Below are 27177 nucleotides of genomic sequence, written 5' to 3'. Positions count from 1 at the left end.
AGTTATGTGGAGGTGGAGAGTAACTGCTATCTGAACAATTACAGGAGAAATAACTCGTCATCCGATGGCAAACTGGACACAAGAAAACAATAGTGATTCCTCAATCTGAAGCCTCAGACTAGAGACTAATCATACGGCACAACTGCCGGCAATGTAGGTTTGCTATGACAGTCTTAGAGATGTTTTCTGTTTAACTCTGTTTTTCAACAAACAGGGGGCAAGGGCTGCAATGACCTCTGACCCCTCCCAGCACAATCCAAAATTCAGTTCAGGACTGTCTACTTCTGTCCGGGCTGCTGGCAGCACAGTTCAAGCCATCAGTGTCTCCAGCGATTTCCACAAAGGTGCCCTTTTCCAGTCCTTCCTCTGGAACCTCCCAGTGTAGCTGGGATAAAATCCAGCCTCTTGGCCGTGGCCTGTTGCCTGTCTGGCCACCCTCAGCACATCTGCCCCACCGGCCTCCCTTGGGCTGGGCCTCTGCTCAAAAGGCTGTCCCCGGCTGCTTTCACGTGAAAGCAGCCGCTCCTGCTTCTTCAGACGTAAGTTACACACCACTTCCTCATAGCATCCTCCTCAACGAAAGCTCTTCCTACGTGGATGTGTCCTCCCTACCTGCTCACTGTTAATCCTGCATCCCAGGCCCCCGTGTCTGCATCCCAGCGCCTGGCATATACAACAGATACTCAACAAACATCTGCTGAATAAATGACCTTCAGGTACAGTTCTTACCATCACAGACCTTTTTACAGGGGGAAGTCACAGAGTTTGCACCCACCCTAAAGGGTTTCTTTTCTCTCCTCCTAATCCCTGACTTTGCCATTCATCTTATCTCCAGTCTACCAGCTCATCCCCACATGAGTACCTCAGGCTCCCTCAGGTCAGCCCCAGTGGCCAGGGGCCCAGCTGCTCCCTTGGGGGCCCTGGGGAGTTGCTCTTAGGGCTTGGCTGATGTACACAACACCAGGGGCTCACCCCATTTAGGCAGCTCCAAACGGCGGGGTGTGTTTGACTGAACTGGAACAGAGCTCTGGAGAGAGACGATGAGATAGTCTCCCTGACTTTCAAACGTTCTCCCCAACCTCAGGTTCCCTCTTCGGCCATTAACCTGGCTCTGCCTTAATTGAGGTGCATAGAGAAGGCAAGGATTTAGGGGAGGGGCTAAAATGAGGTGAGCAGAGGGCTGGTGCACTGGGGTGGGTGCCAGCTAAAGAGACTTTCTTCTCCCCTGAGCCACGACCCAAAAGCCACCAGCAGCATTTAGCCAAACCCAATACATTCAGATCAATAAACCTTCATTCCCTTTAGCCAATGGTCACTCAATTCAGTGTCATTTAAAATCCAGTAAATTCATTCTAGAGGGTCTTCTTTCCTCACCAAATAATTTCTAGAGACTTAAAATCAAGGGAAGATCACTGCTTTCTGCTTCTGTTCACGCTCTGAAGCTCTTACTTTTGAAGCTGCGTGGGGTGAGCGTGGGTGGTAAAGGAACAATCCCTTTTAAAAAGTTTGAAATCCATGATTTGAAGGCATGGAGGACAGTTGTTTCCTGCTTTATAATTGATGAAACTGGCTATCTGTACATAACTTGGCTAATAAGACTTTGGGATGGCAATGAACCCCTTATATTAAATATTATATATTATACATTAAATTTTGAATCTGGAACTATCATTGAAGAAATATATGGAAATGATACAATTATTTATCTTTATATAAACATAAGTCAAAGCAACAGGTTGAGCTTGTAATACACTGATAAGCATTTTTATGGCATTTAGAGCATCTGTTGGGTTGGCCAAAAAGTTCATTCCGGTCTTTCCACAAGATGGTATGGAGAAAGCTCAATGAACTTTTTGGCCAATTTTATTCTTTTTTTTTTTGCATAATGTGAAAGGGTAACAATGGAATTATGTTTACAGAAACTTAAGTGGTAGAAGTTTAAGTGAAATACGATGGAGCAGGCCTGGCACTGCAGGAAGAGGACCAGTAATGAAGTTCTGACGTGACCCAGAGCCCTTACGAAGGCCTTCACAAGGCGTCCTGATTCACTTATATGCAGTGTTACCACACTGGTAATCATTAACACCATGGGTGAATGTTCAGAATCCTACTGTTAACAGGGCAAAATTTTCTATTTCAGTAAGATTTAATAGGCAAATTTCCTGTGTCTTCTGGGATAACTGAGGTGTGAGACTGCTAAAAATTTATGTAGAAGGAAAAACCACTCCATGAAGACTGGAACCAAAACACTGGTGGTGGGGAGGCTCCTCTTTTATGTGTATATCTATATACTTCATACACTAATGTTTGAAGTGTGGGGACACTAGATTTTTTTGTAGGCACAGGAGTTATATTAAAATTGTTGTTACTAAAAGCCAATGTCATCACTCAATATTTATTTTAATAGGAAAAATATGACTCAGAATCTGTGGTCTGAAACAAATCATATAAGTGAAATCAAGTCTCTTTTTGTGTTTTTTTTGTTTGTTGTTAACCCAGCTTTGTTTTCAGAGGGAAAAGGCAGAAAAGCTTACTTAGTTTGGGTACCGGCTGTGTGTCCCAAAACTGGTATCTGTGTTTGGCAGCCTCATCAATGTTTCTGGCAGGGCCCTGGCATGCAGATAACAGCTCCATTGCCCTCTGGATATCCTGCAACTTCTGCATTGGGATGGTGGAATTCTACAACAGCAAAGACACACAGACACAGAGTATGAGGAAGCTGCCGCTGCTCCCAAACCTAGGGCAGGTACATGCACGCCTGCCTCGGAGGCTACAGCGTTCGCTGGAAAAACGCACGATCCTCCTCTAAGCGGGGACCCTGGGCTCAAGTATGCTAACACATTAAAATATAAGCAAAGGTACAGGATAAAGGCAACAACAGTCCTATAGGTTTAATGGGGTTCTGACAGTCTGGAAAATCTCTAGTAAATCAAGCCAATGTTTGCTTCAGTTTCCCAAACATCTGCAAATGGTCCTCATGGTTAATTACTCATGTGAGTAGAGCAGCAGAAAGGGCTGCCGTGCAATGCAAACGTGAGCATCATACAGCAGCCAGTCAGTCCCTGGTTTTGGCTTCACTGATGGAGTTAATGCTTGGCAGGAGCAATTCGGGGACAAAAGAAAGAACTTCTAGAATGGAAATGAGGTGGACAAGGCAAATTTTAGTTCATAAAAAGAAAGAAAGAAACCTGAACTTAGTGCTGGGTGGAGGAGGAAGTTCATCAAGAAAGGACTCTCAAAGGATGCCTTATCCTGGACCACACCCCACCCGCTACTAATTCTGATGCTCCACCAGAAACAAATCCTTCAATGAGGATGTGCAGTTTCCTCCACGAACTCAGAACCTTTTGCAACCATAGCCTGTTAGCCCCAACCCAAGTGTGGTAAATAACCTTCCTTTTTAGTAAAGTGTATCCTCAGTCTATAAAATTGACAATGCCTTTAAATACTAAAGTTCCTTCCTTAAAACCAATATTTCTGGCATTTCTGAAGATTCCTTAGGTCTTTTTTTTTTTTTTCCTGGAAAATCCCTCAAATGATGTAATCAGATCAGATCAGTCGCTCAGTTGTGTCCGACTCCTTGGAACATAAGACTGAATATGGAAATTGGTGAGGTTTTCTCAACATGCAAAATTACTGATGAGTTTTAGAATTTTGATGCCATACAAAGAACGCTCTTCACTGTGGGTTCAGAAGTGGTTAGAAAGAGTCTCAGAACTTTCAGTTCTTGTCAACATCACAGGCACCAAGGAAAGGTACCATCGACCCTCAGTGGTTTATTAACAGCAGGTCTGGACTTAGTTCAATTCTGAATCTGATGTCAGTGACCTAGAGCAAATCCTTTTATCTGGGAAGCTGACTTGTTTGACTCAGCGTTAAAGTCTTAGTCGCTCAGTTGTGTCCAACTCTTTGTGATCCCGTGGACTGTAGCCCACCAGCCTCCTCTATCCATAGAATTCTCCAGGCAAGAATACTGGAGTGGGTAGCCATTCTCTTCTTCAGGGGATCTTCCCAACCCAGGGATCAAGCCCGAGTCTCCTGCATTCCAGGCATATTCTTTACCATCTGAGCCACCAGGGAAGCCCCAGTACAAAATATTTAATACAGATCGTCCTGTGGTAGTTTGACTCACTAGGTTCCCTTAAGATTCTTGCCCTAAAATGATTCCAAGAAACAAAGTGCTGGAAATCTAACTAGAAGTAGGTTAAAGTCTTGATATCTCCAGTTGGAAGTCTAACAGCATCACCCAGGCCTACCACAAATATTGTAAGCTGTTTATCTTATATTTTGCTTGAGGTCTAAATCATCAGGTTCATACATCAATTACACATACTAATTTAACAAAGTTATATTGTTGTTCTGACTTACTGTAGTTTTAGATGTCTCTTTTTGGGTCTCCTTTGAGCCTCCAACACAAAAGTAACAGATTCCTAGCCAAATGAATTTACATCCATCTGAGCCCCAAAACACAATGAAGAGACTTACAACTTACACAGAAAGTAAGAGGACAGTATATTTAAGCTAATAATGCTTGAACATGCATCCATTTATGTTACAATAAGCCAAGTAGAACCTAGTCTTACAAAAATATATCTACAGTGTCTGCACTGAATTTGCCATAGTAATTCTTCCCTGCTATTTGAATTAAATCCTCTAACATGAATATACCAAACTCTAACTCTTTCAAAACAAACATGCATCAGCATCTTTGTTTCAAGGAAGCCAATGATGGTACCCCGTCTCCACGAAGAAACCCTCAGAGTGGTTTCTGCCTAAGCAGACTGACCAGCAGTCTTTATATAAAATCACCATTCATGAAGTAGCTATATCCCAATGCTCAATATTCAGTGCTCTCTTTTAAATGAGTCTAGTTGATTTACAATATTATATTAACTTCAGATGTACAACACAGTGATTCAATGTTTTTACAGATGATGCTCTTAAAGTAGATTCAAGTAAGTGCAACTTTCAAATCCACGGTGACAGGGCAGTAAACTTGGCTATGTAAATTCTTAAACCTATCCAATCACCTTCTGGAATAGCACCAAATGGAGTGTTTAGAAAGGTGAGACTGGGTAAGGATCCCACATTAGTCTCCCACTGCTGTATTTCCGATGTAAGAGTCAGACATGCCTCTGCTTCTCCTTATCTGCTCCTTGGGAAATACTAAACACCAACTGTACTCCTTGTCCACTAGTTTCCAATTTAATACCATGGAAAAAATGTCCAAGTCTTTAATCACCATGAAGTGTATAAGAACCCAAATATCATTTTATTTTGGTTCTTGAGCATAAACCACAATATTCTTGAAACTAAAGAATCTCTAAAAGTCACTGTAATTGATGGTTTTATGTTGAGCTGGCATCAGTTTAAGGGAAAGGAGCCTCAGTTTTTAAGATGCAGTGAAAAGCCCACATTAAAACAATTTTGACTTCACTAAAAAAGAAAGACTTTCTCTATCACGTCATACTAGCAGTTCCTCCTGCCTTGCCTGGTTCCTTTTCCTTAAAATGCTATTCATCCACTCATTTTATTTTTAATTAAAAAAATTTTTTAAGTAGAGTTGATTTACAATGCTGTGCCCCAAAGTGACTTGGTTATACATAGATATATTCTTTTTCATATTCTTTTCCATTATGGTTTGTCACAGAATGTCGAATATAGTTTCTTGTGCTATACACTAGGGTTTTGTTGTTTGTGAAAGAAAGTGAAAGTCGATCAGTCATGTCTGGCTCTTTGCAACCCCATGGACTATTATACCGTCCATGGAATTCTCCAGGCCAGAACAATGGAATGGGTAGCCTTTCCCTTCTCCAGGGGCTCTTCCTAGCCTAGGGGTCAAACCCAGGTCTCTGGCATTGCAAATGGATTCTTTACCAGCTGAGCCACAAGGGAAGCCCAGGAATATTGGAATGGGTAGCCTATTCTCCAGGCCAGAATACTGGAGTGGCTAGCGTATCCCTTCTCCAGTGGATCTTCCTGACCCAGGGATCGAACCGGGGTTTCCTGCATTGCACGCAGATTCTTTACCAACTGAGCTATCAGGGAAACCCTGTGTTATTTATCCATCCTATATGTAAGAGTCTGCATCTGCTAATCCCAAATTCCCATTATGTAGCTGCTTCTAAGTGACCAGAGGTAGGGGAAGGACCCAAAATCACCAGGGGTACGGGGACTGGCAGCAGCTGGGGATGAGAACAGAAGGAATAAGGAGATAGTCATGAATGCATGTAAGTAACACTACATTTATCTGATGAAGCAACCTTAAGAAATAAAAAAGATATCTTGCCAGCTTATACGAGTTACCTTGAAACTTATAACTGTAGATAGACTATTTATTATCTGAGAACCAGAATGAAAATCTATCCATGGAGACTGTACTTTATTCTCACCCCAGAAAAGCAGTCAGGGAAAACCTGGGGCAAGTAATTTTCCTTCTTGGTGATTCCTGGTCCTTATGTGTAAAACTGATAACAACAACAACAAAACCACCTGCCAGACTCACCCACTGTCATATGATGTAAACTTTGTGCAAGAAAGAAATTTAGACCCCACAAAACTTGCGTAACCATAACGACTGCCATGTATATAGTATAAAAACCACATAATAAAGATGGTCTGATTATGACTTCACGAGAGCCTGTGAGTTGGGTAGCTTTGGGAGGGGCAAGCCTGGCAGAGGCACCTGGCTCGATAGCCACAGGGCCAGGACCGAGCTCCTGCCAGGATACCATGGGCTCCCCAGCTCACCTGGAGCTACAACAATCAGATAACCTGTTTTGTTACATGCCTAACTCTACCCCCTTTTTGCTGTGTCTGGCATCAAGAGTTCTGTCTTTCCTGGGCCTAGCACACGAGGTCTGTATTTGCAGCCAGGGTGACCGGGGTGACCCCAGGGAAGGGGCATCTGGCATCAGCACCTCCAGAGGGATACAGGACACAGGGCCCAGCTAGACCACTTCTGGTTTGGTTATTTCCACCTTCTGGCAATGGAATTAGGGTTGGCCGCTGCAGATTGGTCCAAGGCAAAGTCAACAGGAGACTTACCCGTGGTGGCTCCCGCTGACATCTGCCTGATGGTGCTGTATTCAAGTAATTAGACAGACACCCAGGAAAATAAAAAATGTGAATATCTTCTGAACAAAAAGGAATCAAACATTAAGTGTAACTTAAATACCTAACAAGGTCACACAGACTTCCTTCTATGATTACAAGCTACAAACTAGTTTGCTAAGAAAGGGGCGAGTTGTAGGCAGACCACACACACACACACACAGAAGCCCAGCGCGAACTGCTTAGTTATCTGGGTGCCAACATGAGTTCTGGGAAAGCTGTAAATATCCCACAGAGAACCCTGCCATGCAGTACACAGTGATGGCACACCCTAACTACACCTCTGCCCCAACAGGGTGCTTGCCTAAGCTGCCCAGACCCACTTTCACAGGCATACAACACCACGGAGATTAAAATAAAACACAGTTCTCACTTTTGAAGGCGGCTGAATCTTAATCTCCTGGGAATCGGATGCCGAGTCTGACTTGGTGCCTCCAGAATTTGGTTTCTCCTTTTTTCTCTTCTGTTTCTTCTTTTTCTTTTTGGCACCCAAATCCCCGCCGGGACTTCTGTTAGAAAATTCACAGGGTTTGTAAAAACAACAACAGGCAGGTCACTATGTAAAATCTGAACTGCGTGAAATTAATCATTTAGGAAAAACATATGTTATACTACATTAGGATGTGCAGTCTTATGATTGATGTGAAATACATATATATTCAGATGACCAGATATGTATTTGCTTTTGACCCATGGTTCCTGGATAACAGTTCCCTAAATGCTTATAGCATATTCAAAAGCAGAGACATTACTTTGCCAAAAAAGGTCCGTCTAGTCAAGGCTATGGTTTTTCCAGTGGTCTTGTATGGATGTGAGAGTTGGACTGTGAAGAAGGCTGAGCACCGAAGAATTGATGCTTTTGAACTGTTGTGTTGGAGAAGACTCTTCAGAGTCCCTTGGACTGCAAGGAGATCCAACCAGTCCATCCTAAAGGAGATCAGTCCTGGGTGTTCTTTGGAAGGACTGATACTTTGGCCACCTCATGCGAAAAGTTGATTCATTAGAAAAAAACCCTGATGCTGGGAGGGATTGGGGGCAGGAGAAGGGGACGACAGAGGATGAGATGGCTGGATGGCATTACCGACTAGATGGACACGAGTTTGGGTAAATTCCGGGAGTTGGTGACGGACAGGGAGGCCTGGCATGCTGCGATTCATGGGGCTGCAAAGAGTCAGACACAACTGAGAGACTGAACTGAACTGAACTGAAGTATGGGCTGGTTACCAGGGGAGCAACTCTGTGATTAGAAGGTTGGAACTTTCAATCCCACCCCCTGACCTCAGGGAGGCAAGCAGGGCTGGAGTCTAATCAAACACCAGCGGCCAATGATGTAATCAACTGCATCTATGTTAAAGTGCTGCACTCAATATGCCAGCAAATCTGGAAAACTCAGCAGTGGCCACAGGACTGGAAAAGGTCAGTTTTCATTCCAATCCCAAAGAAAGGCAATGCCAAAGAATGTTCAAACTACTGCACAATTGCACTCATCTCACATGCTAGCAAACTAATGCTCAAAATTCTCCAAGTCAGGCTTCAACAGTACATGAACTGTGAACTTCCAGATGTTCAATCTGGATTTAGAAAAGGCAGAAGAACCAGAGATCAATTTGTCAACATCTGTTGGATCATCGAAAAAGCAAGAGAGTTCCAGAAAAACATCTACTTCTGTTTTATTGACTACACCAAAGCCTTTGTGTGGATCACAACAAACTCTGGAAAATTCTTCAAGAAATGGGAATACCAGACCACCTTACCTGCCTCTTGAGAAATCTGTATGCAGGTCAAGAAGCAACAGAACTGGACATGGAACAACAGACTGGTTCCAAATAGGGAAAGGAGTATGTCAAGGCTGTATATTGTCACCCTGCTTATTTAACTTATATGAGGAGTACATCATGTGAAATGCCGGGCTGGACGAAGCACAAGCTGGAATCAAGATTGCTGGTAGAAATGTCAATAACCTCAGATACACAGATGACACCACCCTTATGGCAGAAAGCAAAGAACTAAGGAGCCTCTTGATGAAAGTGAAAGAGGAAAGTGAAAAAGTTGGTTTAAAACTCAACATTCAAACAACTAAGATCATGGCATCTGGTACCATCACTTCATGGCAAATAGATGGGTAAACAGTGGAAACAGTGGCTGACTTTATTTTTTTGGGCTCCAAAATCACTGCAGATGGTGCCTGCAGCCATGAAATTAAAAGATGCTTACTCCTTGGAAGGAAAGTTATGACTAACCTAGACAGCATATTAAAAAGCAGAGACATTACTTTGCCAACAAAGGTCTGTCTAGTCCGGGCTATGGGTTTTTCCAGTAGTCGTGTATAGATGTCCGAGTTGAACTATAAAGAAAGCTGAGCGCTGAAGAATTGATGCTTTTGAATTGTGGTGTTAAAGACTCTTGAGAGTCCCTTGGACTGCAAGGAGATCAAACCAGTCCATCCTAAAGGAAATCAGTCCTGAATATTCACTGGGAGAGCTGATGCTGAAGCTGAAATTCCAATACTTTGGCCACCTGATGCAAAGAACTGATTGATTTAAAAAGAACCTGATGCTGGAAAAGATTGAAAGGAGGAGAAGGGGATGACAGAGGAGGAGATGGTTGGATGGCATCTCTGACTCAATGGACATGAGTTTGATCAAGCTGCGGGAGTTGGTGATAGCCAGGGAAGCCTGGTGTGGCTGCATTCCATTGGGTTGCAAAGAGTTGGACACGACTGAGTGACTGAACTGAAATAAGGGAGGCTGCATAAAAACCCAAAAGGAGGGGGTTCTGAGCCCGTAACCTGTGGAATCTGATGCTGTCTTTGAGAAAACAGTGTCAGAACTGAGTTGAATTGTGGGACACCCAGCTGGAGTCTGAGAAGCCCCTCGTGTTATGTGGGAAGTTCCTCCCTCCCCATTGGAACTGGGAGCAGGAACTCAGAAGATTATTAGTCTACACTCAGTGACCCTGCAGGGTACTTAGATGTCATTTAAGCAGGAGAATCATAGAAATAAATGCTATTTTATCATGGAAGGCAAATAGCTTTCACAGGTATCCACTCTGCCAATGTACTCTTTAGTCAGGGAGAGACACATGTTGTAAAATATGTCATTATAAATGTCTCTTGGGTACACAAACCACTAATCTTGACGTAACAGAACCAAAGAAAGTGCTTCTCTGCAGAGGGGGAAATGTCTCCTGATAAAGATTTTTATTAGATGAATTAACAATTAAAAACTCTACATGAAAAAACAAAAAACAATCACTGGTAAAATATTTCTCTTTGGAACCCTTGTCATCTTAGAGCTGTCATCTTCTGAAAGAGCAAAAGAGACACAAGGAGATTTCAAATTCCCATTTCTTTGAGCCTGCTCTCCCACAGTATCCCCAGAGATAAATTCAGAGTCAGAGATTATTATTGCATTATCACCTGATGCAGGGAAACGTGATTGAAATATCAGTTCTATTACTCCTTTTGGAAATTTATGTATTCATTTACTCTAAATTTGGCTGTGCTGGGTCTTAGTTGTGGCATGTGGGCTCTAGTTACCTTACCAAGACTTGAACCCAGGCCCTCTGCATCGGGAGTGCGGAGTCTCAACTACTGGACCACCGGGGAAGTCTCCTCTTCTATCATTCTTAGCTAGCTCTATCTGTTCCTATTTTCTTACTTGAATTTTTACCTAATTATCAAGTACATGTTCATTAAAGACAAATGTCATTAAGTAACAGCATTATATATACATCAACAGCCTTATAAAGATCAGATCAGATCAATCGCTCAGTCGTGTCCGACTCTTTGCGACCCCATGAATCACAGTACGCCAGGCCTCCCTGTCCATCACCAAATCCCAGAGTTCACTCAGACTCACGTCCATCGAGTCAGTGATGCTATCCAGCCATCTCATCCTCTGTCGTCCCCTTCTCCTCCTGCCCCCAATCCCTCCCAGCAATCAGAGTCTTTTCCAATGAGTCAACTCTTCACATGAGGTGGCCAAAGTACTGGAGTTTCAGCTTTAGCATCATTCCTTCCAAAGAAATCCCAGGGCTGATCTCCTTCAGAATGGACTGGTTGGATCTCCTTGCAGTACAAGGGACTCTCAAGAGTCTTCTCCAACACCACACTTCTAAAGCATCAATTCTTCGGCGCTCAGCCTTCTTCACAGTCCAACTCTCACATCCATACATCACCACAGGAAAAACCATAGCCTTGACAAGACGGACCTTTGTTGGCAAAGTAATGTCTCTGCTTTTGAATATGCTATCTAGGTTGGTCATAACTTTCCTTCCAAGGAGTAAGCGTCTTTTAATTTCATGGCTGCAGTCACCATCTGCAGTGATTTCAGAGCCCAGAAAAATAAAGTCTGACACTGTTTCCACTGTTTCCCCATCTATTTGCCATGAAGTGATGGGACTGGATGCCATGATCTTCGTTTTCTGAATGTTGAGCTTTAAGCCAACTTTTTCACTCTCCACTTTCACTTTCATCAAGAGGCTTTTGAGTTCCTCTTCACTTTCTGCCATAAGGGTGGTGTCATCTGCATATCTGAGGTTATTGAGATTTCTCCTGGCAATCTTAATTCCAGCTTGTGTTTCTTCCAGTCCAGCGTTTCTCATGATGTACTCTGCATATAAGTTAAATAAACAGGGTGACAATATACAGCCTTGACGAACTCCTTTTCCTATTTGGAACCAGTCTGTTGTTCCATGTCCAGTGCTAACTGTTGCTTCCTGAGCTGCATACAGATTTCTCAAGAGGCAGATCAGGTGGTCTGGTATTCCCATCTCTTTCAGAATTTTCCACAGTTTATTGTGATCCACACAGTCAAAGGCTTTGGCATAGTCAATAAAACAGAAATAGATGCTTTTCTGGAACTCTCTTGCTTTTTCCATGATCCAGCGGATGTTGGCAATTTGATCTCTGGTTCCTCTGCCTTTTCTAAAACCAGCTTGAACATCAGGAAGTTCACGGTTCACATATTGCTGAAGCCTGGCTTGGAGAATTTTGAGCATTACTTTACTAGCGTGTGAGATGAGTGCAATTGTGCGGAAGTTTGAGCATTCTTTGGCACTGCCTTTCTTTGGGATTGGAAAGACAAATTGGAAGTGGTCAAACAAGAGATGGCAAGAGTGAATGTCGACATTCTAGGAATCAGCAAACTGAAATGGACTGGAATGGGTGAATTTAACTCAGATGACCATTATATCTACTACTGCAGGCAGGAATCCCTCAGAAGAAATGGAGTGTCCATCATAGTCAACAAAAGAGTCTGAAATGCAGTACTTGGATGCCATCTCAAAAACGACAGAATGATCTCTGTTTGTTTCCAAGGCAAACCATTCAATATCACAGTAATCCAAGTCTATGCCCCAACCAGTAATGCTGAAGAAGCTGAAGTTGAACGGTTCTATGAAGACCTACAAGACCTTTTAGAACTAACACCCCAAAAAGATGTCCTTTTCATTATAGGGGACTGGAATGCAAAAGTAGGAAGTCAAGAAACACCTGAGGTAACAGGCAAATCTGGCCTTGGAATACGGAATGAAGCAGGGCAAAGACTAATAGAGTTTTGCCAAGAAAATGCACTGGTCATAACAAACACCCTCTTCCAACAACACAAGAGAAGACTCTACACATGGACATCACCAGATGGTCAACACCGAAATCAGACTGATTATATTCTTTGCAGCCAAAGATGGAGAAGCTCTATATAGTCAGCAAAAACGAGACTAGGAGCTGACTGTGGCTCAGACCATGAACTCCTTATTGCCAAATTCAGACTTAAATTGAAGAAAGTAGGGAAAACCACTAGACCATTCAGGTATGACCTAAATCAAATCCCTTATGATTATACAGTGGAAGTGAGAAATAGATTTAAGGGCCTAGATCTGATAGATAGAGTGCCTGATGAACTACGGAATGAGGTTCGTGACATTGTACAGGAGACAGGGATTAAGACCATCCACATGGAAAAGAAATACAAAAAAGCAAAATGGCTGTCTGGAGAGGCCTTACAAATAGCTGGGAAAAGAAGAGAAGTGAAAAGCAAAGGAGAAAAGGCAAGATATAAACATCTGAATGCAGAGTTCCAAAGAGTAGCAAGAAGAGATAAGAAAGCCTTCTTCAGCGATCAATGCAAAGAAATAGAGGAAAACAACAGAATGGGAAAGACTAGGGATCTCTTCAAGAAAATCAGAGATACCAAAGGAACATTTCATGCAAAGATGGGCTCGATAAAGGACAGAAATGGTATGGACCTAACAGAAGCAGAAGATATTAAGGAAAGAATACACAGAAGAACTGTACAAAAAAGATCTTCACGACCCAGATAATCACGATGGTGTGATCATTCACCTAGAGCCAGACATCCTGGAATGTGAAGTCAAGTGGGCCTTAGAAAGCATCACTACGAACAAAGCTAGTGGAGGTGATGGAATTCCAGTTGAGCTATTTCAAATCCTGAAAGATGATGCTGTGAAAGTGCTGCACTCAATATGCCAGCAAATTTGGAAAACTCAGCAGTGGCCACAGGACTGGAAAAGCCTTATAAAAGGGTCCCTCAAAGGAAACCAATAGTTTTTCTGGCATAAATTCTTTAAAAATAGTCTTTCTTCTATAAGCATGCCTCTGTTTTTACTATGAGTAAATTTTAAACAAAAATTGAATCTTAAACACACTATTTTGAAATCTGGCTTTTTTTCTCCTTCCACTGAACAAATGTGTCTTGGATTTCTTTCTTTCCATGTCAGGATATATTGAGCTACTTCATTTCTTTTTAGCAACTGGGTAGCATTCCCTTGTGTAAGTATAGCATATTTTATGCAACATTCCTATATTAAATATGCTGCTGCAAAAATATCTTCTGGTACTTCTATCTTTGTGCATTCATGCTGGTTTGTCCATAGGTGGAAATGCTAGGTCAAAGGGCACATATTTTTATTTTTACAAAATATGGTATTTAGTAAAGCAGTTACCAGCTTCCACCCCAACAGTAAGTCAGTTTCTGGTTCTGCATGTAGGGAGCTTGGAAGTCACCACTCCACCCTACCAGACTGAAAAACCAACAATTCCTCTGAGATCCCTAAGGGAGGGAGGGACACAGGACAAACTGCTGCCCCCAAGATTGGAGCAACAGTTTCTGGGAGCAGAGACTCACAAGTGGCAACCTCCATGGGAGCCAGTGCTCAGGGAGGAACCCCGGGACTGTAATTCACAAAGTCCTGGAGGCTGTGCGTGGACAAGCCTGAGAGTTACCAGCCCAGTCACAGGGGTCTCCCACACTCTGTGAGTTTTACACCTGGAGCCCAATCAGGTTCACATGGTAGATACTGGAGAAGAATCTCCTCATACTTCTGGCAGAGGAATCATTTTAGAAATACGCCAGACATTCTGTGCTTCTTAACAAGGCCTGTTCTCAGCAGAAACTAGTCAACCAGAAACTAACCAGCTGGGCTATGATCAGAGCCTAACTGATCTGAGGAAGGGAAATACCCAACTCCAGCCCCCTTAAGCCATTCTATCCCACGTCTGTGACGTCACAGTCTAGAGGCACAGGCTCACCAGAAGACTGAGACCTAGCCATAGGACTTTAGAATGCTTCCTGTCCCCCCACACCTCACCACGGCATGCTATGCTATGCTATGCTATGCTAAGTCACTTCAGTCATGTCCGACTCTGTGCGACCCCATAGATGCCAGCCCACCAGGCTTCCCCGTCCCTGGGATTCTCCGGGCAAGAACACTGGAGTGGGTTGCCATTTCCTTCTCCAATGCATGAAAGTGAAAAGTGAAAGTGAAGTCGCTCAGTCGTGTCCGACTCCTCGCGACCCCATGGACTGCAGCCTACCAGGCTCCTCCGTCCATGGGATTTTCCAGGCAAGAGTACTGGAGTGGGGTGCCATTGCCTTCTCTGCACCACAGCATGACCATAGGCCTATTTACAGCAGTTCCTTTTACCCAGTACATCATGGCTGAGTATCAAGAAAAAAAAAAATGACAAGGCATTCCAAATACACAGTTGGAAAAGATACAGCAAGCATCAGAACTAGACAAGGTAGGGATGGTAGGATGATCAGACCTGGGATTGGAAACAACTATGATTAATATGCTAAGGGTGCAAATGGACAAAACAGAAAGCAAATTTTGGGATTTCTTTTGTTATCCCAAAATTACAAAATTTTGGAAATCCCGAAAGAACCGAGAAGAATCAAAACACTGTGACAGAAATGAAGAAGGTCTTTTGATGTACTTATTGGCAGACCGGATGTGGCTGAGGAAAGAATCTCTGAGCCTGAGGACATAGCAGTGAAAACCTCAGAACCCACCCCACCCCCTCCAAACTTGAAAAGCAAAGAGAAGATGGAAAAAAGAATAGAGTATCCAAGGACTGTGAGGAAACCACAGAGTGTAACACACCTATAATGGGAGCACCAGAAGGAGGAGGGAGAAACAGAAGAAATATTTGAAACAATAATGACTGAGCATTTCCCCAAATCTACAGCAGGAGCTAACCCGCAGATCCAAGAAGCTCAGAGAATACCAAGCAGGATAAATGCCACCCGAACAGCATCTTGGCAAGATCATTTTCAAACTACAGAAAATCAAAGATGAACAGAGCCAGAGAGGAAAAATTACCTTACCTATAGGAGGCTTCCCTGGTAGCTTAGCTGGTAAAGAACCCACCTGCAATGCAGGAGACCCTGGTTCAATTCCTGGGTTGGGAAGATCTGCTGGAGAAGGGATAGGCTACCCACTTCAGTATTCTTGAGCTTCCTGGGTGGCTCAGAGGGTAAAGAATCCGCCTGCAATGCGGGAGACCTGGGTTCGATCCCTGGATTGAGAACATCCCCTAGAGAAGGGCATGGCAACCCACTCCAGTATTCTTGCCTAGAGAATCCCATGGACAGAGGAGCCTCACAGGCCACAGTCCATAGGATTGCAAAGAGCTGGACACAACTGAAGCAACTTAGCACACATGCACACACACAGAGGAACAACGGACAGAACAGTAAACAAGAACATTAGTTCGCCTACATCTCTACTAGCACTGAAATATAACCATACTTTTTCATCTCTGACAATCTGATAGTTAGAAAAAAAGTCTCACTGTAGATTTAAATGTTCTTTTATTTAACCAGGAGTGAAGCTGGAAAATAGAAAATAGACCTAATGAGCATGAAACTAAGCAAAAAGATTTCTGGGCAGAAGGCTGAAAGCATGCTGGCTTTTCCCAGCTGTCTATAAGAAATGAGAACAGAGAGAGATTAACTCAAGAATGAGATTCTCAGCATTTGAATGAAAGAGAATTCCATGGACTGTATAGTCCATGGGGTCGCAGGAGTCAGACACGACTGAGTGACTCACACTTTAGAGAATACAAAAACCCAGGCAGTATTTGGGCTTCCCAGGGCAGCTCAGTGGTAAAGGATCTGCCTGCTAGTGCAGGAGGCACAGGAAACACGGATTCAGTCCCGGATTGGGAAGATTCCCTGGAGGAGAAAATGGCAACCCACTCCAGTATTCTTGTCTGGAGAATCCCATGGCTACACAGCCTGCCATGTAGCATGGCAGGCTACAGTTTGTGGGGTCACAAAGAGTCGGACACCACTGAGCATTGAGGCAGTACTTGCTAGACTCTGAATGAAACTGTTCCCCACCCCCAACATCTCCAGAAGGTGAAGTTCAGTTCAGTTCAGTTGCTCAGTCATGTCCAACTCTTTGTGGCCCCATGGACTGCAGCATGCAAGGCTTCCCTATCCATCACCAACTCCCGAAGCTTACTCAAACTCATGTATATAAAGTCGGTGATGCCATCCAACCATCTTATTCAGGACTGACTTCCTTTAGGATTGACTTGGTGGATCTCCTTGCAGTCCAAGGGACTCTCAAGAGTCTTCTCCAACACTACAGTTCTAAAGCATTCTTTGGTACTCAGCGTTCTTTATGGTTCAACTCTCACATCCATACACGACTACTGGAAAAACCATACCTTTGACTAGACAGACCTTTGTTGGCAAAGTAATATCTCTGCCTTTTAATATGCTGTCTAGGTTGGTCATAGCGTTTCTGCCAAGGAGCAAGCGTCTTTTAATTTCATGGCTGCAGTCACCATCTGCAGTGATTCTGGAGCCCCAAAAACTAAAGTCTGTCACTGTTTCCCCATCTATTTGCCATGAAGTAATGGGATCGGATTCCATGATCTTAGTTTTCTGAATGAGTTTTAAGCCAACTTTTTCACTCTCCTCTTCTACTTTCATCAAGAGTCTCTTTAGTCCAGAAGATGAAAGCTTCACATATTAAGACGTGGCCTCAGGGGACTTAGCCGGTGGTCCAGTGGTTAAGACTCACCCTTCAAATGCAGGGATAGTGGGGTCAATCCCTGGTTGAGGAATTAGTCACCAGACTCCTCTGTTTATGGGATTCTCCAGGCAAGAATACTAAAGTGGGTTTCCATTTCCTTCTCCAGGGGATCCTCCTGACCCAGGGATTGAACCCATTTCTCCTGCAACTCCTGGATTGGTAGGTGGATTCTTTTTACCACTGAGCCACCTGGCAAGCCCCTAACAGATGAATAAAGAATATATACAATGGAATACTACTCAGCCATAAAAAAAGAATAAAATAATGCCATTTCCAGCAACATGGATGGATTTAAAAGATTATCATACTAAGTGAAATAAGTCAGAAAGATAAAGAAAAATACCATATAATACCACTTATATTTAGAATCTAAAAAATGAACCTATCTATAAAACAGAAACGGACTCATGAACATAGAGAACCGACTCAGTTCACTTCAGTTCAGTTCAGTCGCTCAGTCATGTCCGACTCTTTGCACCCCATGAATCGCAGCACGCCAAAGAACAGACTGGTGGTTGCCAAAGGTGAGGGGGTTGAAGGAGGGGAGGAACAGGAAGTTGGGATTAACAGATGTAAGCTTTTATATATAGAATGGGTAAACAAACTATATTTAATATCCTATAACAAACCATAATGGAAAAGAATACATAAAAATATATGTATGTGTAACTGAACCACTTAACACAACAATCAACTATACTTCAATTAAAAAAAAAAAAAGAGTTAAGCCAAGAATCACCTCTTTCAAGAATCCTTCTTGTTCCTTTCTAATCTGAAGTAGGTGCTCCTAACTCAATGTTCCTTCTGCCCTCTGAAGTGGAAGTGTTAGTCGCTCAGCTGGGTCCAACTTTGCGACCCCAAGGACTGGAGCCTGCCAGGCTCCTGTGTCCATGAGACTCTCCAGTCAAGAATACTGAAGTGGGTTGCCATGCCCTTCTCCAGGGCATCTTCCTGACCCAGGGACTGAACCTGGGTCTCTTGTATAGCAGGCAAATTCTTTACCTTCTGAGCCACTCACACAATACCCTCCCATCTAGCACTCACAAAACCTGGTGCTCTTACCTGCTTTTCCCACTAGAGTATAGGCTCCCTAAGAACAGAAAGTCTCTCATCTCTCTCTTTAAAAATATATGTGAAATAATAGAGATAATATAAGGCCCCAGTCCCTGGCACAGAGCTGCTAGACTGTTGGAATTTCCTGGGTGGCGGTAGCAGTGTCTTCTGATCTCATTAGGTGCCTCTGGGTGGGCTCCTGGATGGTCATAAAGAACAAGCCATGATCAGAAGCTTGAGATTTTCATACCCCATCTGCAGTTCTCCAGATATGTGAAGGGGCAGGAAATGGAGTTAATTATCAGTCATAAGCCTTCAGGAGCAGAGACCTTCCCGGCTGGTGAACCTGGGAGAGGCTGGGAGCATGGACCCTGGAGAGGGTTTGGGAGCTCCATGTCTCAGCCCCTCACCCCTTGCCCCACACACCCCTTCCATCTGGGTGTTCATCTGTATCCTTTAGCACATCCTTTTACAATCAACTGGTAAGCAGTAAAAAGTGTTTCCTTTTCCTTTTTTTGGCCAAGTTGCGTGGTATGCGGAATCTTACTTCTCCAACCAGGGATTGAACCCAGGCCCTCAGCATTGAAAGCATGGAGTGCTAACCAGTGGACCACCAAGAAATTCCCTAAAAAGTGTTTTCTTGAGGACTGTGAATTCAAATTAACCACTACAAGGAGGGGTTCTTGGGAAGAACCTCAAGTTTGTAGCTGGTTGGTCAGAGGCACAGGGGACAGCCTGGACTTAGGACTGTGTCCCTAGGGGGGAGGGTGCAAACTGGTGGGACCGGGCCCTCCACCTGTGGGATCTAATGCTGTCTCCAGGTGGACGATGTCAGAGTCAACGCAGGATCCCTGCTGGCACTGCAGACATGCTTGGTGTCAGAAGAGCTGGGGGGTTACAGTGGTTACAGTCAGGAGAACACAGCAGGAGAACTGGGTTTTTCCTACTCAGATAAACACTACTGGTGCTCACCAGTACTTCTGACCCCCTCCTGTGGACGTTCCAGGGGATGACCCATACACTCCCCCACCTGAAGTAGGAAAGGTGGGCCCAAGCAGGCTGTTTGGAACAGGTGGAGCTCCCAGGGGGGAGCATGTGAGGGTGCTGTGCCTTCTCTTTGCTGACTTCCCCTCCCAGCCAGCCTGGCAGCCTCGTCAAGATGCTGCACTGGAAGGCGATGGGCCTCCGACAGCCGAGGCTAGAGGTCCCCTGAGGATAGAGACCCCCACCCGCCACGTGTAGTGCCAGGGAAAACAACTGTGCTGATTTAACCCAACAGAGCTGTGGGCTTGGTCTTTACCACTAAGAGGACCCCAGGTGGCAGTCTCATCACCCCATATCTAGGTCACAGAGGAACTCTTCTTTCTGGTGGCCATTTATGTATTAAATCACAAACTTTTTGAGTTATAGTGACTAATTCACTTCTCTGCAGAGTCAAAGCATGAAAGGCATGTTCAACAGTGAGAAAAAGTGTTTAAAAGATAAGCACATGAAGGATTTCCTCAGTGGTCCAGTGGTTAAGACTCTGTGCTCCCACTGCAAGGGGCTTAGGTTCGATCCCTGGTCAGGGAACTAAGGTCCCACGTGCCACGTGGTTCTGTCAAAAAACAAAAATATATAAAATAAAAGACACTAACAATTATTATTATTTTTTTTTTTTTAGAAAAGGGAAAGTGGATGAGCTATAGATGTGTGTTTTCCTGTTCTCCCTAATCCTGGAATAGAAAGTAGTGCTCGTTTTCTGCAATACATGAAGACCCCGCCAAATGACACCCTGTTGGTCTAAAAATAGTAATGCGTTCCCGTCCCCAAAACGAGCAGTTTGTTTTCACCGGTAGAATCAAATCTGCACCGTTGTGATGTTTATGTTTAAAATCATCTAGTAGGGAAAAAAAATCATCTAGTAGTTAAGGACTTCCAGAAATATCTGACTAGCGATTGGGTTTAAACAAACATCGCAGCCAGATAACGGAGCTAGAAATATGCCATGGGTAGCATGGTTTTGGAGTCCTTCTATTTCGGGCTTTCCTTCCCCAGGGCTCCCATGGCTGGTGCCTGTTCAGTAGTGAACTTGCTGCACTGTGCTTGTGTGACTTATGTGTGCATTTGTGTCAGTAGTGAAGGGCATGGAAGAGAGCTGTTCCTGTTTGTGCCCCTGAGGTCGCCAATGCTTTACTGCCCAATACTAGTAGATTTTTATAACAAGTACTTCTTGAATGGATGAGTGAATAATTCTGGTTCTTGGGGTAGTTCCAATCACACACTGCCAGGAAGAAGATCTCTGAAAGCTACAGTTCTCCCTACCTGCATGGTGAAGCTGATCGCAGCCCATCACCCTGTATTCACTAAGCTGTCTACTATGTGCTCCGCACTGCACTGCATGCAGGGAAAGGGTGGCAGGGGTCTAGCCTTAAGGAGACTAGAATTTGGGAATCAGAGCTGCAAAGTTTATCTTTAGGACAAGTGGAACCAAAAAAGATAATGACAAGACTTGGCGAGGATGTGGAAAAACTGGAACCCTCATACACTGCTGGTGGGAATGTAAAATGGCACAGGCACTCTGGGAAACAGTCCGACAGTTACTCAAAATGCTCCACAAAGATCTACCACATCTCTCAGCAATACAACTCCTAGGTAGATGACTACGAGAAATGAAAATATCTGTGCCCACAGACACTTGTACACAAATATCCATAGCAGCGTTTTTCATAATACCCAAAAAGTAGAAGAAACCACCCAAATACCCATCACCTGGTGAATAAAGAAAATGTGGTATATCCATACAATGGAATATTATTCAGCAATTAAAAAATGAAGTATTAATTCATGCAACAACATGGATAAACTGTGAAAACATTACACCAAATGAGAGAGTCACAAAGGGCCACACACTGTATAATCCCGTTTATATGAAATGGCCAGAAAAGGCGAGTCTAAAGAGAAAGAAAATGGATCAGTGGTTGTGAGTGGCTGGGAGGACAGGGGGTGTCAGCGGGTGACAGCTAAGGGATGCATGGTTTCAGTTTGGTGTGATGAAAGCATTCTAAAATTGATTTTGGTCACAGCTATACAACTCTGTGAATATAATGAAAGCCATGGGACTGTACACTTTAAATGAGTGAATCGCAGGTACATGGAGAGTATCTCAACAAAGCTGCTGAAAAAGTGGCAGATGAAATTTCTTCCATGGGATGGAAAGATACTGAGAAGCCCTCAGGATAAGAGGAAAATCCCTGCCCGAGAAGATTCTTCTGGGAAATCCGATGGAGAAAAGGGTTCAGACTCGCTGCCTGAAGTTGATTACTGAATCCCATACCTTTAGCCACGGAAATCATGCAGCCCTTTTACAAAGATCTCTTGGATTTTTAAGAAGAGAAGTTCCATTTTCCACCTCCCCCACAATTTATATGAAAAATCCATAAGGAAAAGCGTCCCCATTTTGCTACCCCAGGAAGGCCAGATACTTGCAACTCTGCCTAAAGAGAATCTTTGGCACGTTTCAAACCCCACGGGTAAACCAACGGACTATTTCTCAGCCAAGGAAATGTCAAACATTTAATAAGCACATCCTGCAAATCTCTTTGACATAGTCAGAGATTCTGCAGACTAGGACTTAATGGAATGAGCAAAGCCACATTTTATAGGAAACTGTAAACATTTTACAGTTGCTCCAGGAGAAACAAGTGAGAGAGAGAGAGACCGCCAGCTGCCCACAAAGACCCATTCCCCCTTGGTCTGGGAGCTCACAGCTAGACTATGCTTCCCTGTTGCTGGCAGGTCAGGTACAGTCATGCGACTGAGTTCCAGTCACTGGCATAAGAGTATACGTGAACCCCCACTTTCTGCTGGCCCAGAGAGGAGCCTGGGGGTGCTCCCTCATGCTCTCCCTCCCCCGGGCTGGTTGGAGGCAGGTGTCAGATGAGACAGTAGAGGATGGCAGAGTCACGTGATGAAAGGGGGCCAAACCCTGATTGACAAGATGAAGGGAAGTCCCCTCACCATCCATGTGTATACCTGTCCAGGGCTGTCCCATCAATAAGGAAAAAACTTTATCATGTTGAACAGTTACACTGTAGGGTCTAGTCCTTATAGCAGTTTCAGTTCAGTTCAGTTCTGTCACTCAGTCGTGTCTGACTCTTTGTGACCCCATGAACCACAGCACACCAGGCCTCCCTGTCCCTCACCAACTGCCAGAGTCTACCCAAACCCATGTCCATTGAGTTAGTGATGCCATCCAACCATCTCATCCTGTGTCGTCCCCTTCTCCTGCCATCAATCTTTCCCAGCATCAGGGTTTTTTCAAATGAGTCAGCTCTTCGCATCAAGTGGCCAAAGTATTGGAGCTTCAGCTTCAACATCAGTCCTTCCAAAGAACACCCAGGACTGATCTCCTTTAGCATGGACTGGTTGGATCTCCTTGCAGTCCAAGGGACTCTCAAGAGTCTTCTCCAATACCACAGTTCAAAAGCATCAATTCTTCAGTGCTCAGCTTTCTTTATAGTCCAACTCGCATATCCATACACGACTACTGGAAAAACCGTAGCCTTGACTAGATGGACCTTTGTTGGCAAAGTAATGTCTCTGCTTTTTAATATGCTGTCTAGGTTAGTTATAACTTTCCTTCCAAGGAGTAAGCGTCTTTTAACTTCATGGCTGCAATCACCAACTGCAGTGATTTTGGAGCCCAGAAAAATAAAGTCAGCCACTGTTTCCCCATCTATTTGCCATGAAGTGATGGGACCAGATGCCATGATCTTAGTTTTCTGAATAGCCTGTCATAACTAACAGGTCTATTTTAAGAGCTTGATGTATGGTATGGAATGCCAAAGATAAACAACTCTTAAATTTTAAAAAATTTTCTTGGCCGTGCCACATGGAAGTTGAGCCCCCTGCATTGGAAGGTGGAGTCTTAACACTGAACCACCAGGGAAGTCCCAAGAAACAATTTTAGATTTCAGAGGATTCCATCAGAGGGATCACTTACCCCCTCCCCATAATGACCATTAATAGTTTGATATTATAATTATTTTACAAAAAGTTCCCCTTTGATTTCCAATTTCCTGCATAGAAAATGGTAAGATTATAACTGATTTTAATCATTTCCGTATTTTCATGCATTTTCTAAACTGTCTATAATAACCACAATGCCTTGACAACTAAAATATTATTAAGATACAACAAAGCTCAAGAATAAATAGATCAAAGAAGTGGAGTAGGCAGGCCAGTAACACTCATTACATACAAGAACTTGATATATGATGATTACATCATAAATCAGTAGTGAAATGAGTTGTGTTGGCTTTGCTAACATCTATCCATACCTAGAATAGCATCTGGCATATGATAGATGCTCAAGTAAATATCTGTTGAATGAATAAGCAAAAGAATGACAACAGGGACTTTCCTGGTGGTGCAGTGGTTAAGGCTCTGCACTTCCAATGCAGGGGGTATGGGTTCAATTCCTGGTGGGAGAACTAAGATCCCACAAGTCACTTGGCATGACCAGAACACCTCGAAATAAACATTTTTTTAAAAATCCAATTAAAAAGAATGACAGTAAAAGTCATTCACTTCATATCAGTGAAAGAAATAATTTCTTAAATAAGGACCCAAAAGTACACACTATAAGATAAAACTTGACTACATCTAAGTGAAATATTTTGTGGCAAAGTGATTATAAACAAAATTTTAAAACTACAGAAGGACATGAGGAAGGAGGTGAGGTATTTATAAAACACATGATAAAGTAGTAATAGCAAGCTCTTTTCCTGCTTACATTCTATCTCCAGCATAGTATAGACAGGCAACATACTATCCTGGTTAGGACTGCAGGCCTTAGCTAGAGTCGGACCACCTGATTTTGAAACCTGCCTCCACTACTTCCCAGCTGTGTGACTTGGAATATATTACTTAACCTCTCTGTCCTTCGGTTTCCTTGCCTGCAAAAGATGAAGTTTTCAAAAGATGGTGTTCCCAAAATTGTGAGGCTAAAACGAGTTAATATGTTAGTAGTTGACACAGAGAAATCACTCAGTCCAGGATAGCTATTATTATGATTATCCCGCTTTATTTTTCTTCATATAACTTCTTGAGAGCTAAGAATATAGTATTTATTTGTCTTCTTCTGACTAGAACATAAAATCCATAAGACAGCCTCTTCCATTGTATTCTTAGCACCTTAACAGTGTCTGAGGTATAAAATAAATATTTGCTGGATGAATGAGAAATCAATGTAAAAATCACTAGGAAGATAGAAGACCAAGAGAAGAATGGGCTGAGGATATGAATAAATGATTTGCAAAAGAGGAAATCCTAACAGTCAAAAAATTTATGAAAAGATGCTCAACCTCACCAGCAATGAGGAAACTGAAAATGAAACCACCTCAGATTCTACTTTTTCTCCTTGATTTGCCAAACATTTTCAAGTCTAATAATACCGGAAAAATGTGAGGTAAGGGAACACTTATATAATGCTGGTACAAGCATTCTGGCAATAAACTAGCACCCCCACCATAACTATCTTCAACATCATCATCACTATCATCCTCATCACTGCCACCATCAACATCACCACATCAACACCATCACCACAATCAACATCACCACCACCATTAACATCATTACCACCATCACCATAACCACTATCATCACCATCATCCTCACCACCACCACCACCATCACCCCATCAACACTATCACCACAATCAACATTATAGTCATTACCACCGCCATCACCATATCCACCACCACCACCACCACCAGCAACATCACCATAACCACCACCACTACAATCAACATCATAATCACCACCATCATACCACCATTCTCATCACCATCATGGTTGTCGGCATAACAGTTAACACTTCAGTGCACTCACGGGGCAAGCACCTTACATATCTACACTATGTGTAAACTATCACAACTACTGTGTGAGGTTAAGTCCTCTGACTATAGTTACTCCCAATTTACAGAAGAGGAAACTACAATATGCAGAAGTTAAATACCTTGCTGAACATCACAGCTAAACAGCAGCAGAGCCAAGGATTCAAATCAGTCACTCAGGCTCCAGGATCCAATTAATTACTATGCTATATCATCTCCTATTTATCCACTGCCCCTGGCTGAGTATCTGTTTAAGTATTTATTGGCAATCTCGAGGTCTTCTTTGGGGAATGACCTCTTCTTTTATGAACATTTAAAAAAAATTAACCAGGCAGTCTTTTATTGAATAGTAACAGATCTGTATGTGTTTGTGTATAGGTGTGTATGTGTATTCTGTTTGGGATCTCAAGTCACTTTACTGAGAGGGAAATGCACTACCCAGGAGAAAATATATATGAGGTGATTTGGCACAGTTTAAGAAAAATATAGGGGTAACCCAAGGAGCATCACAGTGCCCAGTTGATGGAAGAAAACTCACAGCCCCAGCTGCACGGGAGTCGGGCTGAGGTCAACTCAAACTCTCCAGAGTACTGGCCACAGGCTGTTCCCATACTCCATCAGGGCACCCATCTGATACAGGCTGATCACATGGCTGCCCCACTCAAGAACTGATTTTATCGACAGTTCAGGTTCTCTTAATAGAAGCGCCTTGAGTGAGTCTGGTTTTTTGTTTGTTTGTTTTTGCCCACACCATTCATTTTGTGGGATACTCCCCAATCAGAAATCGAACCCATGCCCCTGCATTGAGAGCACAGAGCCTTAATCACTGGACTGACAAGGAAGTCCTGAGTGAGTCTGTTTTCTCAGCAGCCAATCTGTGCGATTCCAGTCATGACTTCTTCATCTGCTTCCTCCCCAAGTGCGATGCACAGTCCAGAGCAAGAAGCCAACCTTGATGCTCTCAGCACCTGGCTTCATCACAGCACGACCTTCATCAGGATTTCAGCCACCTCATCAATTAGGGAGCTTCATCCCTAGCTCAGCAACTTCCTTCCCCAAGGTTCCTTAGAACCACATCATCTCTGGTCAAAGCAGAAAGTCACAGAGAAGACCTTGGAGCGCTCCAAGCTCAAAGCTACCCTAGAATTTTGTGACCAGTGAGGAGCAGAAACTGACAATGACCTTAATCATTATAAAGGTCAGCCAAGGAGACAGGCAGCGGTAGCTACTGAGGCTGGGGCATGGGGCAGCGGCCACAGTGGGACCAGCCAACAATCCCAATGTTTCCATGCCAGCAGTAGAGGGTGGCTGTCTCTGGCAGTGGCTCACCAATAAGCCCTGGGCAATCCTGGCCCAGCTAGAGTAGGACCCTGGATGATTCCCTTTCCTAGTTTCTGGTCTACAGTTTGTTAACCAATTCCCCCTTTTAGATATTGGGTTGTTCCCAAGTTTCCAGTTCTTTCAGCTTTTACCATAATCTAAATGTGGGAAAACAGGTTCTATCTCAGTAGCCTTCTTTTTTCATGATTATTTCATTATTATCCAACACATTTGAAGCTTGCTTCCCATAAAAATCCAATTCTTTCATGTTGAGGTTTGACAGAAAACAACAAAATTCTGTAAAGCAATTATCCTTCAATTAAAAAAATAAATCATTAAACAAACAAAAATCCAATTCTAATAAGGCTGTGGAAACATGCTCAGTCATGTCCGACTCTTGGCAACCTCATGGAGTGTAGCCTGCCAGGCTCTTCATGGGATTTCACAGGCAAGAAGACTGGCA

At 43.4% G+C, this 27177-nt stretch overlaps 1 protein-coding gene across 14 annotated transcripts in view; it reads right to left on the bottom strand.

Annotated features, from left to right (window-relative positions):
• Nucleotides 1-27177, bottom strand: part of NMT2 (N-myristoyltransferase 2) — a 60359-nt gene that overhangs the window by 22471 nt on the left and 10711 nt on the right. For 8 of the 14 annotated variants that reach the window (XR_015139607.1, XR_015139609.1, XR_015139610.1 and 5 more), the window contains exons 2-3: nt 7487-7622; nt 2535-2679 (exon numbers count right to left, since the gene is read on the bottom strand). Coding sequence is in view for 6 of the 14 variants with exons in the window: in XM_086334226.1 (XP_086190352.1) it covers nt 2535-2679; nt 7487-7622 (281 nt within the window). In the remaining 8 variants the exon portion in view is untranslated. The remainder of the gene's footprint in view (nt 1-2534; nt 2680-7486; nt 7623-27177) is intronic. The other 6 variants (XR_015139612.1, XM_086334232.1, XM_086334234.1 and 3 more) reach the window with 2 other exon arrangements.

The sequence above is a fragment of the Bos grunniens genome, chromosome 13, assembly GCF_055505025.1.
Source record: "Bos grunniens cultivar Pamir isolate PY7600 chromosome 13, Bosgru_T2T1.0, whole genome shotgun sequence".
In the NCBI taxonomy this organism is placed as follows: domain Eukaryota; kingdom Metazoa; phylum Chordata; class Mammalia; order Artiodactyla; family Bovidae; genus Bos; species Bos grunniens.
The sequence above is the reverse complement of the archived record's forward strand: the minus strand, read 5'-3'. Positions and strand labels throughout refer to the sequence as shown.